The following is a 14951-nucleotide window of genomic DNA, read 5'->3' on the forward strand; positions in this document are numbered from 1 at the left end:
AATGTTTGAATTTGAACAATCAAACAAAAAAATAAAAGTAGAATATGAGCCAAAAATCAGAATTGAGTTACTTTTAGCTACAGTCTGAATTTTAACTTAAGCATCCAGTAGCAACATATGGACTCAAATACTAGTAGTGTGGATTTCTCAATTCATTTTTACCACTGCAGCTTTTCTCTGGCATTGCTCCAACTAACCCCACTTAATGATGAGAGGCAGCTATCACAAGTTCCCTACCCAAATATGGTACATGTGTTTATATGTTTATAGAGTCTTTAGTTAACCTTGCAATACAATTATACTAATTTAAATAAACTAAATATGCTAGACTTACACTTATATGCATCATTGTTTGCATCATCTATGATAGGTTCACTTAAAGTATATTCATGTCAATGCATTTTACTTGTAGATTTCATGATGATTTGTTTGCCTGACCTGAGAGCTTTGCAGCTTTAAAGTCATATGTGAACAGCTACATTGTTCCCAAGAACTGCATTAACTTTATAATATGGAGAACTGAATTTTCTAAAATGCTTCATACTGACTCTGCTCGTATGTTTCCTTGACCTAGCAGTTAACCAGTAAACTCTTTGTTTATTCAAAATGTGTGAACTAAGGATGTTAAAATAAACGATCTAATAACCATATACAGTTTGAAGTGATTACTGAGCAGCTAACTTTGCTAAACAAATGAGAGTCAAGGCTGAACATAAGTACTTGCGAGTAGTCAGTGTATACATTATCAGGATGTGCATGTCTTAAAATTAAAACAGTGAGACATCTTTGAAAAAAGTACCACCACCAGCTGGTGTAGCTGTACATGAGGTAATAAACAAAATATTTACAAAGAACATCACTTTTTTTCACAGTGAGTCAATGCAGAAATTAATTAAGAGTGATTTAATCTTAAAGACGAATAAGGTTCATGGGCAGCAGCTTCCTCTTCAGACCAGATAAGTTACCACTCGGAACAGGAATAGCATCAGGCTCATCAATGCAGGAATAGCATCAGGCTCATCAATGGCAGGAAAAAAATTGGTTTCAACCATGTATTTATCCAAAACAGAAATGTCAGGGCAATCATTAACATCCTGTGGTGGGCTGGCGCCCTGCCTGGGGTTTGTTTCCTGCCTTGCACCCTGTGTTGGCTGGGATTGGCTCCAGCAGACCCCCGTGACCCTGTAGTTAGGATACAGTGGGCTGGATAATGGATGGATGGATGGATCATTAACATCCTAAACAAAAGCTGCCTCATAAAAATGTCCTTGCAAGTTAAAACATATGACACAATTTTCATTATATACCACTCCTTTACATTTCTGAATATGCTTTTGCGTTATGGAAATGTGGAGCATTTGTGCTTATCTTACCAGCATTGGAACCAAGGCAGTAACCAAACCTGGACAGGATATCAGTTCATTGTAAGATACACTCTTACACACACTCACACCAATACTACATCAGGGATGTCAATTAATCTAACACATATCTCTTTGTTATGTGAGAGGAAGCCCAGTTCCTTTAAGTAAAACAATATTAGAAACTAATACCAGATTCCTGGAACTGTGTAGTAGCATTGCTATCAACTATATTAGCTGTTGTCATCCACATAAAGCTTGTTGTGATAAGTACAAACAAAACTATCAAAGAAAACAGCATGTTCTGCCATCCTACTTTGGTGTCCATGACTATCCCATCACTATATGTTGGGAGGTGTTTCATAAGCAAGGAGGTCTTAGTATGTTGTAATAAAACTATGTGATTTGATTTGAATTCCATTACTAATATGTTAATTATAACAATACTAGTTGTGTAAGTCCGTTCTGTAAAAAGCCCAGGGTCCTAGAAACTATTGAAATCATCAGAAAAAAAAATTGAAATGTAGAGATGTCAGGTAATTGAAAGGAACTACTCTGGGCGTCTCTCTCCTAGGAGGTTTTGTGTTGCTGACATGCTTACATCGTTTGTGCATTTGCGGCTAAGTGACGGTCTCTCTTCGGAAGTTTCCTTTTGCCAGCATGCTTGGCTCGCTTGTGTATTAGTGGTGGGATGAAAAGTAAATGAGATACCGTTTTGCCGATGTGCTCACTTCTGTATTAGCTGCTAAATGAGTGACTCTTTCTTCAGAGGTTTTGCCAACATGCTGACCTCGCTTGTGTATCCTCAGAGGTGGAGCCCTTACTCCGACTCCACCTCTCACTTCCAGGCCGGGCAGACACACACACTTCCACGCGTAGACCTTTATATATAAGATTATTCAAAGATGGAGTTATATACATGTGAAACTAAAAGAAGATAAGGAGACATTGTCAGAAATAAGCAAAGAATGTCATTAAGCTATTTCAGTAAACACTGGACAAACAATAGACACACATGTATGTGAAAATGAAAAGAACATGATCAAAAAATATTAAAACCCAGAAACAATCCATGTTGCCACGCAACTATGCGAGAGGTGTAATCAGAGCCATGCACCCACTGGCACTCTTGAGGCAGCATTTCAAATCACTTAGATTATTAATCAGAGAAAACATGCATATAAAATATTTATAGCAGCATAAATGTGTCTTTGGTTAGAGGCAAGAAAAGCAGCACCTGCCAGCCAGAGACCTTCTAAAAGTAACTTTTACACTTTTGTTCAAATTGTGAATGTGCCAGAAGTTTTTGCCAAACATGAAAATACACTGAAAATATAAAACTACTTACAACCAAATGTTATCCTGATATTAAAAGTGGAAGTGGGTAAAACACAAAGTCTTCTGTCAACATATTGCTATTTGAACATAAGTCTAATATATTAAATTATTGTTCATTTTTGGAGGAGCATTAGAGGTGAAGAATCAATTAAAATACACAGTATTAAACAATAATAAATATTAAGATTGCTAAAGGGTAGCCACACTAGTCAGTAGTGCTGTTTAACAGCTCCAGAATTATAGATTTGTTTCCTAGCCCACTCTCTGCCTGTGTGCACTTTAGAATATCCTCTCTCTGCATTTGCCTTGGTTTTCTCCATGTATTCCAGTATGCACACACAAAGATGTGCAGGTTAGGCAGATTAGCAGATTTAAATATATCTAAATGTATCCAGTCTAGTTGAGCAAGAGCGTGTGCCCTGTGTTGGAAACATGTGAGCTGATACCTAGTTTATGACATAAACTGCAGGACTAGGATCCTACACCTCCTGATCCCATATTGGAATAAGTTATTTTGAAAATAAATGAAATACCAAGTAACAAAGAAGAAAACTAATTGCAGTCAATCATTCCATAGTCTCATATAATACTGCATCAGGCACATTGAGTTTTCTGTCTCAACTATTTTTATGTATTGTTGAATGTTATTTTACATTTTGACTTTTATTTGCAACTGAAGATATCCTCGCTAATTTCCTAATTCCTAATTGTTTATCTCATAGTATGACATTCTTTTCCCTGTTGTAGAGTATCTGCATGTTCTTACCTTAAATTTGCATTTAAACATATAGCTAGTGACATTTTCCTTGTGCTTGTGCCGGTAGAACTTCTCCATGGAATTTTTAAACAAAAGGATGCAGCAAAAGTAAAATATTTACTAAACAGAAGTGTGTGCAGATTTAATGTAGCATGATATTTGCCTACCGCAAACATAAAAGTAAGAGTCACCAGAAAACATTTGTTGTGCAAGCTTAACATGGGATGAAACCAGCAGTCCCATAGTGCTTTGCAAAGTTAAGAGGGAGAAGTACTAAATTATTGCCAGACTATACAATAGTTGACATGAAAATGTAGTAATCAAAGCAGCATCGCATCATGGTTGAGCCTCAGCCCTTGGATGTTCCCTTGTGTTCAGCTTGCCCTTACTCCTGCCCTTCTCATTCTGTTTCCTTGCATTTTCCAGTGCAGAGGTCACCAAATTTAAAAAGTGAACACAGCCGCTAACATTGCACCTCACAGTATTAGTTATATCTAGTTTAGTGTTTAATTTTTTTTTTTTTGTTTGGATTTGGAATTTTTTCTGAGTATTGAATTGAATTCTGGATTTTTGCCTTCTGTTTCTGGATATTGAAACCTTTGCACATGCATTGCTTGTGTACTGCAATTCTTAATTTTGTACCTGCTTTAAGAGTAGTTCCACAGGGAAACAAGGTTAACAAATTGTATGTCCAATTAAAGTCTTGTGGACGTGGCCCGGGCACAGACAGGCAGACATGTTGTTAATTCATCACCACACATTTATTTACAACTATTTACAGAACAAAGTCCATGCACACAAACCCCCCAAAGTCCTGGCCAACACACAATGCCTTTCTTCGGGCCGCCTCTACTTTCTCTTCTCCTGCCTTGTCCTGCCTCGAATGAAGGGAGACGGCCCCTTTAATTCCTCCCCGGATGGGCTCCAGGTGTTTCCCGGTACTCCTCCCTGGACACGCCCCAGTATGGCGGAAGTGCCGGCTGTCCTCCCGGAAGCTCTCCGGGTGTCCCTGCTCCTCTTCCCCCCAGCACTTCCTGGTGTGGCGGAAGTGCTGAGGTCCAGGGTTCCCAAGGCATTGGGGCGCCCCCTGGTGGTGACCACGGGTCCCTACAGGGTTGGGCTTCCAAGCCCTCTACCCGTGGCCCCCAAAGCAACCAGTGTGGTGGGCTCCACATGATCCAGGGCGGGCGTAGACCCTCTTCCGGTCCCTCAAGGCGTCCTGGCCGGGTCGTTGCTCCTGGCATCCCTGATAGTTTTTAAAGACCCCAAACCTACTTATCCTTAAAGAGTACATGTTGCTGTCAGAGCCTGCGTGCTGCCGCCAAATTAATATTTAGTGATATCTCAAAATGAATTTTATGATATCTCGTTTCCAGATATCTCTAAAGATGTTCCTTCACATTTTAGGATATCTGACTTAAATTTTGAGACAAGCTATCTCAATTATATTTTCAGGCATCTCAAAATAACTGCCTGTGCATTTCAAGATATCTCATCTACATTTTCTGGTATCTCAGATTGACCTAACATACATTTTAAGATATCTGGAATTAATTCTGAGATATTGCAAAACCACTTCCTGTAAAATGTCTAATTCTTTAAGCTGGATAACCTGTCTATTTTAAGATATATAGAAATGTATTTGATATATCACTAAACATTGAATTTCATCTGCCACAAATCTGGCCAAGTCCATATACTGCTCTGGTTCATTTGTAATTGTTCAGTTGATTCTATGGCTGGGCTGACAAAGTCAGTTTTATTGAGAGTAAAAAAATAACATTTACCTGATGCCGGCCAGAATATATCAGCAAACAACTATTGACACATTTTTTTTACATAAAACACACAAATACATTTCTTTTCTTCATGATCATATACTCATGTCTGTCTTGCAACTGTCTTCTCTCTTTATCAGCTGTTCTTTTCTTGGCCATTGCAGTGGGTTAGGAAAGATACCAGCAGCTATGGAAAAAGTAGAAAAAAATTATATCAGCTCCAGGGCCAGCTCTAGTGTTTTTGCTGCCCTAGTCAAAGCTGTAAATGTTCCCTTTCCTGTCCCCTTACCCCATTTTTAATGAATGATACCAAAGAAAACTAACCGTTTTCTACAGATTCTAAATAATTGAATATAAATTTGACTTGGCATTTTAGAAAATGAGTATATTGTATTTGCAAAATGTATGTAAATAATATATGAATATAACTACACCATAATGGGTAGGTCAATTGATAGATGTTAGTTCCATTTTACAAACAGATTATCAGTTTTAAAAAGTAAAAAATAATGTTTCATTAAAAAGGGCATACATGAAAGCTATTTGGTATGATTTTTTTATATAAATTGCAAAAATTATTCACATTAATACTGTGATATAATAATACTAATTTTAAAAGTTATAACATATATAACAACTGAACACCAGCAAAACCAAGGAGCTGGTGGTGGATTTTAGGAGGCCCAGGCCCCTCATGGACCCCATGATCATCAGAGGTGACTGTGTGCAGAGGGTGCAGACCTATAAATATCTAGGAGTGTAGCTAGATGACAAATTGGACTGGACTGCCAATACTGATGCTCTGTGTAAGAAAGGTCAGAGCCGACTATACTTCTTTAGAAGGCTGGTGTCCTTCAACATCTGCAATAAAATGCTGCAGATGTTCTATCAGACGGTTGTGGCGAGTGCCCTCTTCTACGTGGTGGTGTGCTGGGGAGGCAGCATAAAGAAGACGGATGCCTCACGCCTGGACAAACTGGTGAGGAAGGCAGGCTGTATTGTAGGCATGGAGCTGGACAGTTTGACATCTGTGGCAGAGCGACGGGCGCTGAGCAGGCTCTTGTCAATCATGTAGAATCCACTGCATCCACTGAACAGTATCATCTCCTGACAAAGGAGCAGCTTCAGCGACAGACTGCTGTCACTGTCCCTGCTCCACTGACAGACTGAGGAGATCGTTCCTCTCCCACACTATGCGACTCTTCAATTCCACCCATGGGGGTGTAGGAGTGAAGAGAAAAAGTAAATATTTATCTGTTTTAACGTATAATTCTGTCTCCTAACTTTTTCTTTTTATGCCTTTAAAATGACTCTAGCAGCCTTCGAGTTCCTTTCTCTTGCCCCTCCCATTGTCGATGAATAACCAATAGAGCATGCATGTGGAACCTATCGCGTTCGCAAAGCTGCAACGGGGTTTGTATGGATAACCAATATATTTTGCATGCAAAACTGATATAGTACACACATAAAACCAGTATGTTACACTCATGAAACTGACATGGCACAAATCTAAAACCAATACAATTCTAATATGTAATCGATCTTTTACATACATAAAATCAATAGAGTTCATAGGCGAGACCGATATATTACCATGTGAAAATAGTATAAGACATGTAAAAACCAACATATTGCATACACAAAAACATTGCTAGACCAGCACATCAGTAGTAAGTATATGAACACAAGCCAATATAGTTCAAATGCAAACCTATAGCATTTGAGCGTAAATCATTGCAGTTAACTCACAAATCAATAACAAACGCAGTTAAACCTGTGATACACAATCGCAAATCAATATAATTTATATGCAGATCAGTAGTATACATATACAAACCCACGGAATTCACACACAAACTGATAATATATGGACACAAACTGATATACTTCATATGAATGAAACCAGTATTGTACACACACAAGCCAATGAAGTATGCATGCAAACTTATAGTAAATACTCATAAATCAATAGTGTTCACCTGAAAACTAATGCAATTTGATTTGTTGGGATACATGTGTTTTTAACTTTCTTGTAGGCTCTGAATCCTTTACCTAAATCTCTTTAGTATTACTGACATCTGTTCTTTAACTGAGATTTGTTCTTTGCATTAGGTTTTGTATATTCATGGAAAAAATCATTTGGTCCTTTTTATTTTATTTACTTATTGAGAAACTTTGTGTTTTCTTCAATACTAATAACTTTGAAATCAAAATTGTTTCAGTTTGCTCTAGTTAATTCAAAGTAGGCTCAGTATGAATAAGTTAGCATGTGCCCTGTGGAGGGCTGTGAAGAGTTGATTCCTACCATGGTGTCAAGATAAACTATTGCACTTTGTGACCTTTTGTTGGAAATGCAGAAAATATATCATTTGAATGAATGGCTGGTTACACAAAATTAAAATGTCAAACATTTTAATTCACACTATGCATTTTTTAAAAATCGATGATTATGATTCAAATTGAATTTACAATTACTTACAAAAGTGACTGCATTCTGTTCTTGCTCTTCTCTCACTGTAGTTCCTTCATATTGCTATCAGTCTTACCTGTTCTTTCCACTTTATATTCAATTCTGCTGTAGTGCATATGATCAGGCACTATAAACTCAGCAGCCCATTTTATTTAAACTCTTCACACTAGGGTTAAATATCTACCCTTTGAGTGCCCCCAATAGGTTGAAATAGTTCAGTAACAGCTACAAAAAGTCTCTTATGAGATAATCTACTTCTGGTAATGTCTAAGCAACAGCTGATCCTCACATATGAATGGTGTACCCTGTGCTGACCTTGGTCCATAGGATGGGTTGGTTAGGAATATCGTTCTTATAAAGTGAATAGAAACCAATGTCTTAAAAGAAAAAGTGCTCCTAAAAAAGAGGTTCTTGTATAGCTTTGGAGTTTGACTATGGAAGAGAGGGGATGGGTATTTCCCACACAAAAGAGTCGCCTGTCAACCCAATGAAAACTTAGTAAAAATAAAGTTTTAGCTTATTTTGACATTTACCTGCCCTCAATATGTATCCATATGCCCACTCAGGACAATATTCTTAATGAAGCCAGTCATTAGTGTTTAGTTGCAATTTATTTTCAAAGTTCTAACTAACACTCAAAAATACCTGCACAAACACCAGTTGTCTTCACACCACAGATGTACTGAATTGCAAATTCAGTCTGTCACAAAGTGTTATTACATAATGTTATTTAACTCAGTGGTACATATTTTCTTTAGTTTACAGACTCTGAGTCATCTCTCCATGTTAACATCACTGGTACAGAAGAAAAAGAAGACAGACAGAAGTCCTCATCTTTTGCTTGCATGAAATGTTTTTCTGCAGCCCATGAAGGCTCCCTCGAGGATGTAAACGGTAACTGGATCTTCTCTGGAAATCATATATGTTGGATGGGAACACTGGGCATACAGACAAAGAGAGACATCTGTGTTATCCATTAGGGCTAGAGCTCTTTTTTTTTTGTTAAGGTACAGTATGTATCGTTCTCTTTTCAACAGTTTACTGTCATAGTTTAAACAAAGCCTGATTAAGCTGTAGTACTCATCAAGGAAAAATGTTATTTATAAACTTTATAAACAAAAAAATTGAGCTAAATTAAAGCATCCTTATAAATTACTGTAAAGAATTATGCTTATAAATTCAAAAGATTTGCCAATTTTAATATTTACAATAAAATATTCTAAGCTATTGTGAGTTTGATCAAGAGTGGTTAGATAGCGCTGGCCAGAGATTAACTAAAGGAATGAAAAAATTAAAATGTATGTAACTTACTCACCAGTTGCTATTCCCTGCAAGATATTTTCACTTTTTAATAATAATGGGAAGCTAGTTATCATTGTCTCTTTCAAAGATCTGAAATATTGATTGTTTACCCTCCTTTGAACCCTTTCATGATAACTTTAAAGGGCAGTTTGATGTACAGCAGTACTACTGCCTCATTACATATGGTTTCAGGTCTCAGGCCTGAATCGAGACTAGAATATTATTTTTAGACTTTCTTTGTTCATGCACTTTCTTCAAGGGCTCCTTTTTCCCACAGTCCAATGACATCCTGTCAGGTCACATTATGATTTTAATTGCTTTAGCATTGGTGGTTGAAGAGGCATGTTTGTGTACTTGCTAAGATGCACTGGCCTTCTGTCCAGAAAGAGAGTCTGTCATGGCTGTGGAAAAGGTTAAAGCAAGTTTGTAAAAGGAATGGAGAATTGGGTAATGGTTATGAAAAACAGTGGATAGAAACTTAGGTTAACAGATACAATATATGCTTCTGTTTAACTTATATTAGAACATTTGAGAATTTCACAAAAAATGTCTTTTTATTACTTATCAAAGCAGAACATGTACAATTACTCTTTATCTAGAGTAACAGGAATTCTTCCCCACTATCTCTTTCAATTACTATTCATGTCCCCATAACAGACAATTATTTATAGTCTCTGTAACATTCCTGCATACTGTTTATTGATTTGTACTTTTTTAATATATTCATGTATCTTTTTATTCTCCTAAATACAATTAGCATAAATATCTAGTTGTGGTCATGGTCATAAAGGTAAAATCATTACCCTATTCAACAGTTGTCTGTTAGGGGATCAAATGCATGTTAAACCAAGGCGCCCTTATCTGACAGATATCTATCTTCATTACAAAGAGAGGAACTGTTTGTTGCTAGGCTAAGGATAAAATCTTGATGCAAATTGGTTGCCTGGTTATTGTTGCCCTTAGATATGAAAAGTAGTAATCTGCAAATCCTGTGAAAGTGCTGAGATGGATGCAGATGGCTAATGTTGTCTGCCACATTACTGCACTTACCTTCATTCAGTGCGTCACTTGATGGAGGCGCTACATGGCGCTCTCCTGATAAAGCTGCTGTTATTTTCATATCTCTGGAAATATGTAAATGTCTTTGTATCTGTACATTTCCTTTATTTAAACAGACAAACTGCACATACGAAGGATCACACCAGAACAAAGAAAGGATATTATCAAGGTAAGAGTATCAGACTGCTGTAACAGCCCTGCATTTGACTTAGACCTGTGTACATTACATATGATGAGGGGTAGTAGAGTTAATTCTGTTGTTCCTTGGCTTCCTAATTGAAATGCTTTACATTTTACAGTCTGCATGATTTTATTACCAATACTGTTTGCTAGTAGTGATATGTTACCCATTATCTGAAATGTTTGAAGTTTGAAACAGCAGTTCATGTTCATGTATTTGGGTACATTGTACCAGTGATGAAATCTGAATCAGATTTTTATTAACATAAAATTATACAGATGTTCTTATTTTTTAGCAGCATGGTTTACTTTCTTACTCACAGTAATTAGGCATGTTGAAGTGCTAATCTTATTAGTCTTCCTATAATTTGGTTACTTTTTTGACTATAAAACAAGTATTGTTTCTAGTTAGCAGCACGGTTGCCTGAAAGAAAATCAATCTTTTCATCCATTTTCCAATTCAGTGACATTTTTAAGGGTAGTGGGGTGCTGGTGCCGAAACTAGCAACTTTGGGCACAAGCTGGAAACCATCACTGAACGGGTAGTATAGTATAGTATAGTATAGTATAGTATAGTATAGTATAGTATAGTATATATACTGAGGAAGATCTTTTTCTACCTCTGGCCACATTTCTTTTATATACAAGCTTGCTCATGACAGCATCATGTGAAGAAATTCCAGGGTGGGTTCCAGGCTTGTGCTGGTGCTACCAGAATTGTCCCCAATTCGTTTCATCTTGTAATGGAAATGTGAATTCAAGAAATGCATGTTAAAAATCATGACAGCAGCTTTGTTTTCTAGGGTAAGATCGAGATTTAAAATAAGAATTATGACCAGCAGTTTGAAAATTTTATGCATATAACAGTGTTTTATGGACAATAGTATTGGCAGAGCTCTTATGTCAAATTTTTTTAGGGAAAACTAGTTTTAGGTAAATTGTGCCTAAAGTTTTTTATTAAATCACCAAAGGAAACTTGTAAGTTAGAAGCCTGAATAATAATATTTGATATAACATGTTTTCTTCAGTTACAGTACAGAACAGTGGCACACTGCATTACAGTTCCTGGTGTACTGAATTCCATTTTAAACTGTAAACACGTTAATATATACCAAAAAGCGCCCTCCTCGGGGTTTGTTTCCTGCCTTGCGCCCTGTGTTGGCTGGGATTGGCTCCAGCAGACCCCCGTGACCCTGTAGTTAGGATATAGCAGGTTGGATAATGGATGGATGGATATACCAAAAAAAGAACTTACCACTTAAACAGAGAGTTCTTCCATTTACTCTCCCATTTAAGTGATAATTAACAAAAAGTCTAAGTACACAAAAAACTGTATAGCTGTTTTGTCTTAGTTCATTAATATTCTGAGGTGGTGCCACTATCACTCAAATTGAGCTGTGCTACAAATACCACATGTGTCTGTTGTGCCTGATTTTCATTACCACATTTTCTGCACCTATTCTTCTTTTTTGTAACTCACTGTATTGTAGACTTAGTAATCATCTTTTATCAATTGAGCTCCTGACAACCATTTAGTCAAACTTTTATTTTCAACATTCCATTCATAAACTGACTTAAGCTAAATGTCCTAACCTCATATAATTTATTCTTTTCTAATGGTCTGGTAAAAATGTTCTGCTATTAAGTTATTCAATGAAATGCCAACTCCAGAACATTATTATATTTTGCTATTCGAAAGTAAGAACAAGTTAAGCTTTTTGGCTGAACATTAAATGTCATAAAAATGTTATCATTTTCAATCTGCATTTTAACAGAGTCTGTAGTGCTTGGCTTGGCTATCTTTGACTTAAAAGGGAAAAATGTAAGTGTGTTTAAACTCTTCCGTAACACATATTACCTTTATAAATAATTTAGTGTATGCACACAAACTTTGACATACATTCACTTGCAGCCTCTCAGTTTTGACTTAAGAAGTTCTCACATCTTAGATGTCCATGTTCAAAGCAGCACTGTTAGTTATAGACAAACTGTTTTTATCAGATACTTTTCCTTTGACTGTCATTCTAAAATATTAGCATTTTTAAGCAGTATGCTAGCAATCCATTGATTTTTTGCATCTGCTCTTTATTGCTTAGGGCCACAGTAAACATATCCTGGAATTAATGGCAGCAAGGCAATAATCAGCCCTAGATGGAACATTGCAAAGAAAAATCACCAATACATCAATGCCTGTTCACCTCAGAATCAATAATACCCTTAAAATATGTCTGCAAAATGGAGTCACTGGAGAAAAGTGACTTAATCCACGAGTATGTGTTAATACATATTAGGATATCAGTTTTGGGTATCATGTGAGTGACAAAGAAAGTCATCAGTGATGTCTGATGCCCCAAAGGTCATGCACTTCTTAAGAAAGATATTCTGCAGATGTCTGTTCATTACATTTTGAGTCATAGTTAAATGAAGTACTGTTATGGACATTCTTCAAAGGTAGAGGTGTTCAGAGGTGAAGTAATGTGAAAATGACCAGGGAAAGAAAATAACAACATGGAGCTGGTGAAATCTTGGGTTAAAAAAACAGGCAGAAGTCAGAAAATTGAAAAAGACAAATAGAAAAAAATATCAAAACTATAACACATCCAGAAATGATAGTTGAAGTAAGCATTCCTATATAGGTAGAGCATGACGTCATAAAGTGTCACATGACTCACAACGGTTGTAGCAGCAGTAAACACTATGGCCTTCACCGTGTAGAAATAATTGGAAGTGGTGACAACTACATGTAAGCAAAAAGCAAAATCATGTACATTCAGAAAAACAAGTGTAATAATTCCAAACATGTATAGAACTTATTAGTGAGTTTTTCAAAACCAGATTCATTATAAACAGATTTTAAGGAATTTATAATATAAAATCAATTAAATACAGTTGTAAAAGCAATCAAAGCTGAAACATAAGTGTTGAGGTTCCAGATTAAATCATCATTTACATAAAGTTGAAAAGTTAATGTTGGCAAAAAAATAACAAGGTAAAACTTGTTGAAACACTTTAATGGTATAACTGTAGTATCCTCCAGGGCACTGGTCTATAAACCAACTCTGATGTCTTGTCTCGGCCTTCTTTTAGCTGCTGAAGGCAGAAGAGGCAGAGTCAATTGTGGGGTGCACAGCTGGTCTTCCAAGATTTCTTCCTCTACTCTAGAGCAAAAACTGAGAAACCTGAAGACAGTGAAGCCCTCATTCTCTTCTTCTCATGGAACCAACAAAATCGGTCCCCATAAGATACTCACCATACCATTCAAGCTTAGCACAGTATAAACCAGACCATGAACAAAATGGCTCTCCTTATCCTATTATTAATATAATTAAGTGTGCACGCTGTGATCGCAAGATGCATGCATTCTCAAAAATTCTAGAACCTTGGTGTGTGCCGTCAGCAATAAAAGTCCAAATGTCATGTTTATAATATTTTATATTATTTGTCATTTACCTCTGCTGGGGTGTATTGCAAAGAGCTTATGATGGGCAGAGTGATTGGATACCCTTAGACATCTGGAAGTTTGGACTGAATTGTGCCTCCTCTAGACCACGAGGGGGCGACCGCCCTGGTGGCTTTGGGGACCATGGGAACGGAGCTTGGAAGCTCAACCCTATTGTGTCCCATGGTCACCGCCCCAATGCCTGAGGAGCCCTGGCCCTCAGCACTTTCGCCACACCCGGAAGTGCTGGGGGGAAGAAGACCAGGGACACCTGGAGTGCTTCTGGGTGTGCAGCCGGTACTTCCGCCACACTGGAGAGTGCCAGCAAAAGATTATCGGGAGACACCTGGAACACATCTGGGTGATTATAAAAGGGGCCGTCTCTCTCTGTTCTGTGGCTGGAGTCGGGTGGAAGAGGAATAAGCTCGGAGGAGAGGAGTGGAGGTGGTCAGCAAGCGAGAAAAGGCATTGTGTGAGGCCTGGACTTGAGGGGTGATTGGTACTGGGTACTGGGTTGTGTGTGTGTTCACTGTAAATAAGTATGAATAAACGTGTGTTGGGTGATAAAACATCGGTGTCTGCCTGTCTGTGTCTGGGCTGTTCCCCACACTGTTTTGACTTGATAGTTTATAAAATGTTTCAGTATAAATATTCTGTGGATATTTGTATGTATACTTCTGTGTGCATATGTCATGATGTTTTGGCATTCAGTATTATAATTATTTATACTTTATATGTAGTAGTGTTTAGTTTACTGAACTTGCTGTTATGGTTTGGAATTTTGTTTAATGTCCTGAATCAATTGTTTGCATGTAATGTGTAATTATCTGCTCATTGTGAGGTTGTGATTCATGTCTACCATTTCTTTGAGGTTTTAGATTCATTTAAACTGTGATTTGTCTTAATATCATTTTGCATGCCAAAATTGTCTTTGTATTCTTATAATCACATGTTCAGTATCCCTCATTGAATAAAAGTAGTGTAGGTTAGCTTCAGAGAGGTCATCGTTAGGTTTTACTTCTGTTTTGACCACTGCTTTGTTCTTGATGTCCCATATCTCTTTTGCCCTTTCATTCTAAGATGTTTTGTTGTCTGTGCTTTTTCTGGTTTAGATCTTGCTTTCCTCTGATGATTTTCTTGTCCAGTCCTTTTGGTATTCATCTCTACGTTGTTCATATTTAAGCTCAGTAGAACCCTCAGGCATCTCTACCCTGTCCACAAGATCAGGCAGCGATGAAGACTAGTGGAAAGCAGCATAGATGAGGAT

At 37.2% G+C, this 14951-nt stretch overlaps 1 protein-coding gene across 4 annotated transcripts in view; it reads left to right on the top strand.

Annotated features, from left to right (window-relative positions):
- Positions 1-8523: 8523 nt before the first annotated feature.
- mrvi1 (murine retrovirus integration site 1 homolog) overlaps positions 8524-14951 on the top strand; it is a 186934-nt gene continuing 180506 nt past the window's right edge. For all 4 annotated transcript variants that reach the window (XM_039763543.1, XM_039763550.1, XM_039763566.1 and 1 more), the window contains exons 1-2: positions 8524-8598; positions 10182-10234. In XM_039763543.1, coding sequence (XP_039619477.1) covers positions 8550-8598; positions 10182-10234 — 102 coding nt within the window. In that variant the 5' untranslated portion in view covers positions 8524-8549. The remainder of the gene's footprint in view (positions 8599-10181; positions 10235-14951) is intronic.

Source organism: Polypterus senegalus, chromosome 1 (assembly GCF_016835505.1).
Source record: "Polypterus senegalus isolate Bchr_013 chromosome 1, ASM1683550v1, whole genome shotgun sequence".
Lineage (NCBI taxonomy): Eukaryota > Metazoa > Chordata > Cladistia > Polypteriformes > Polypteridae > Polypterus > Polypterus senegalus.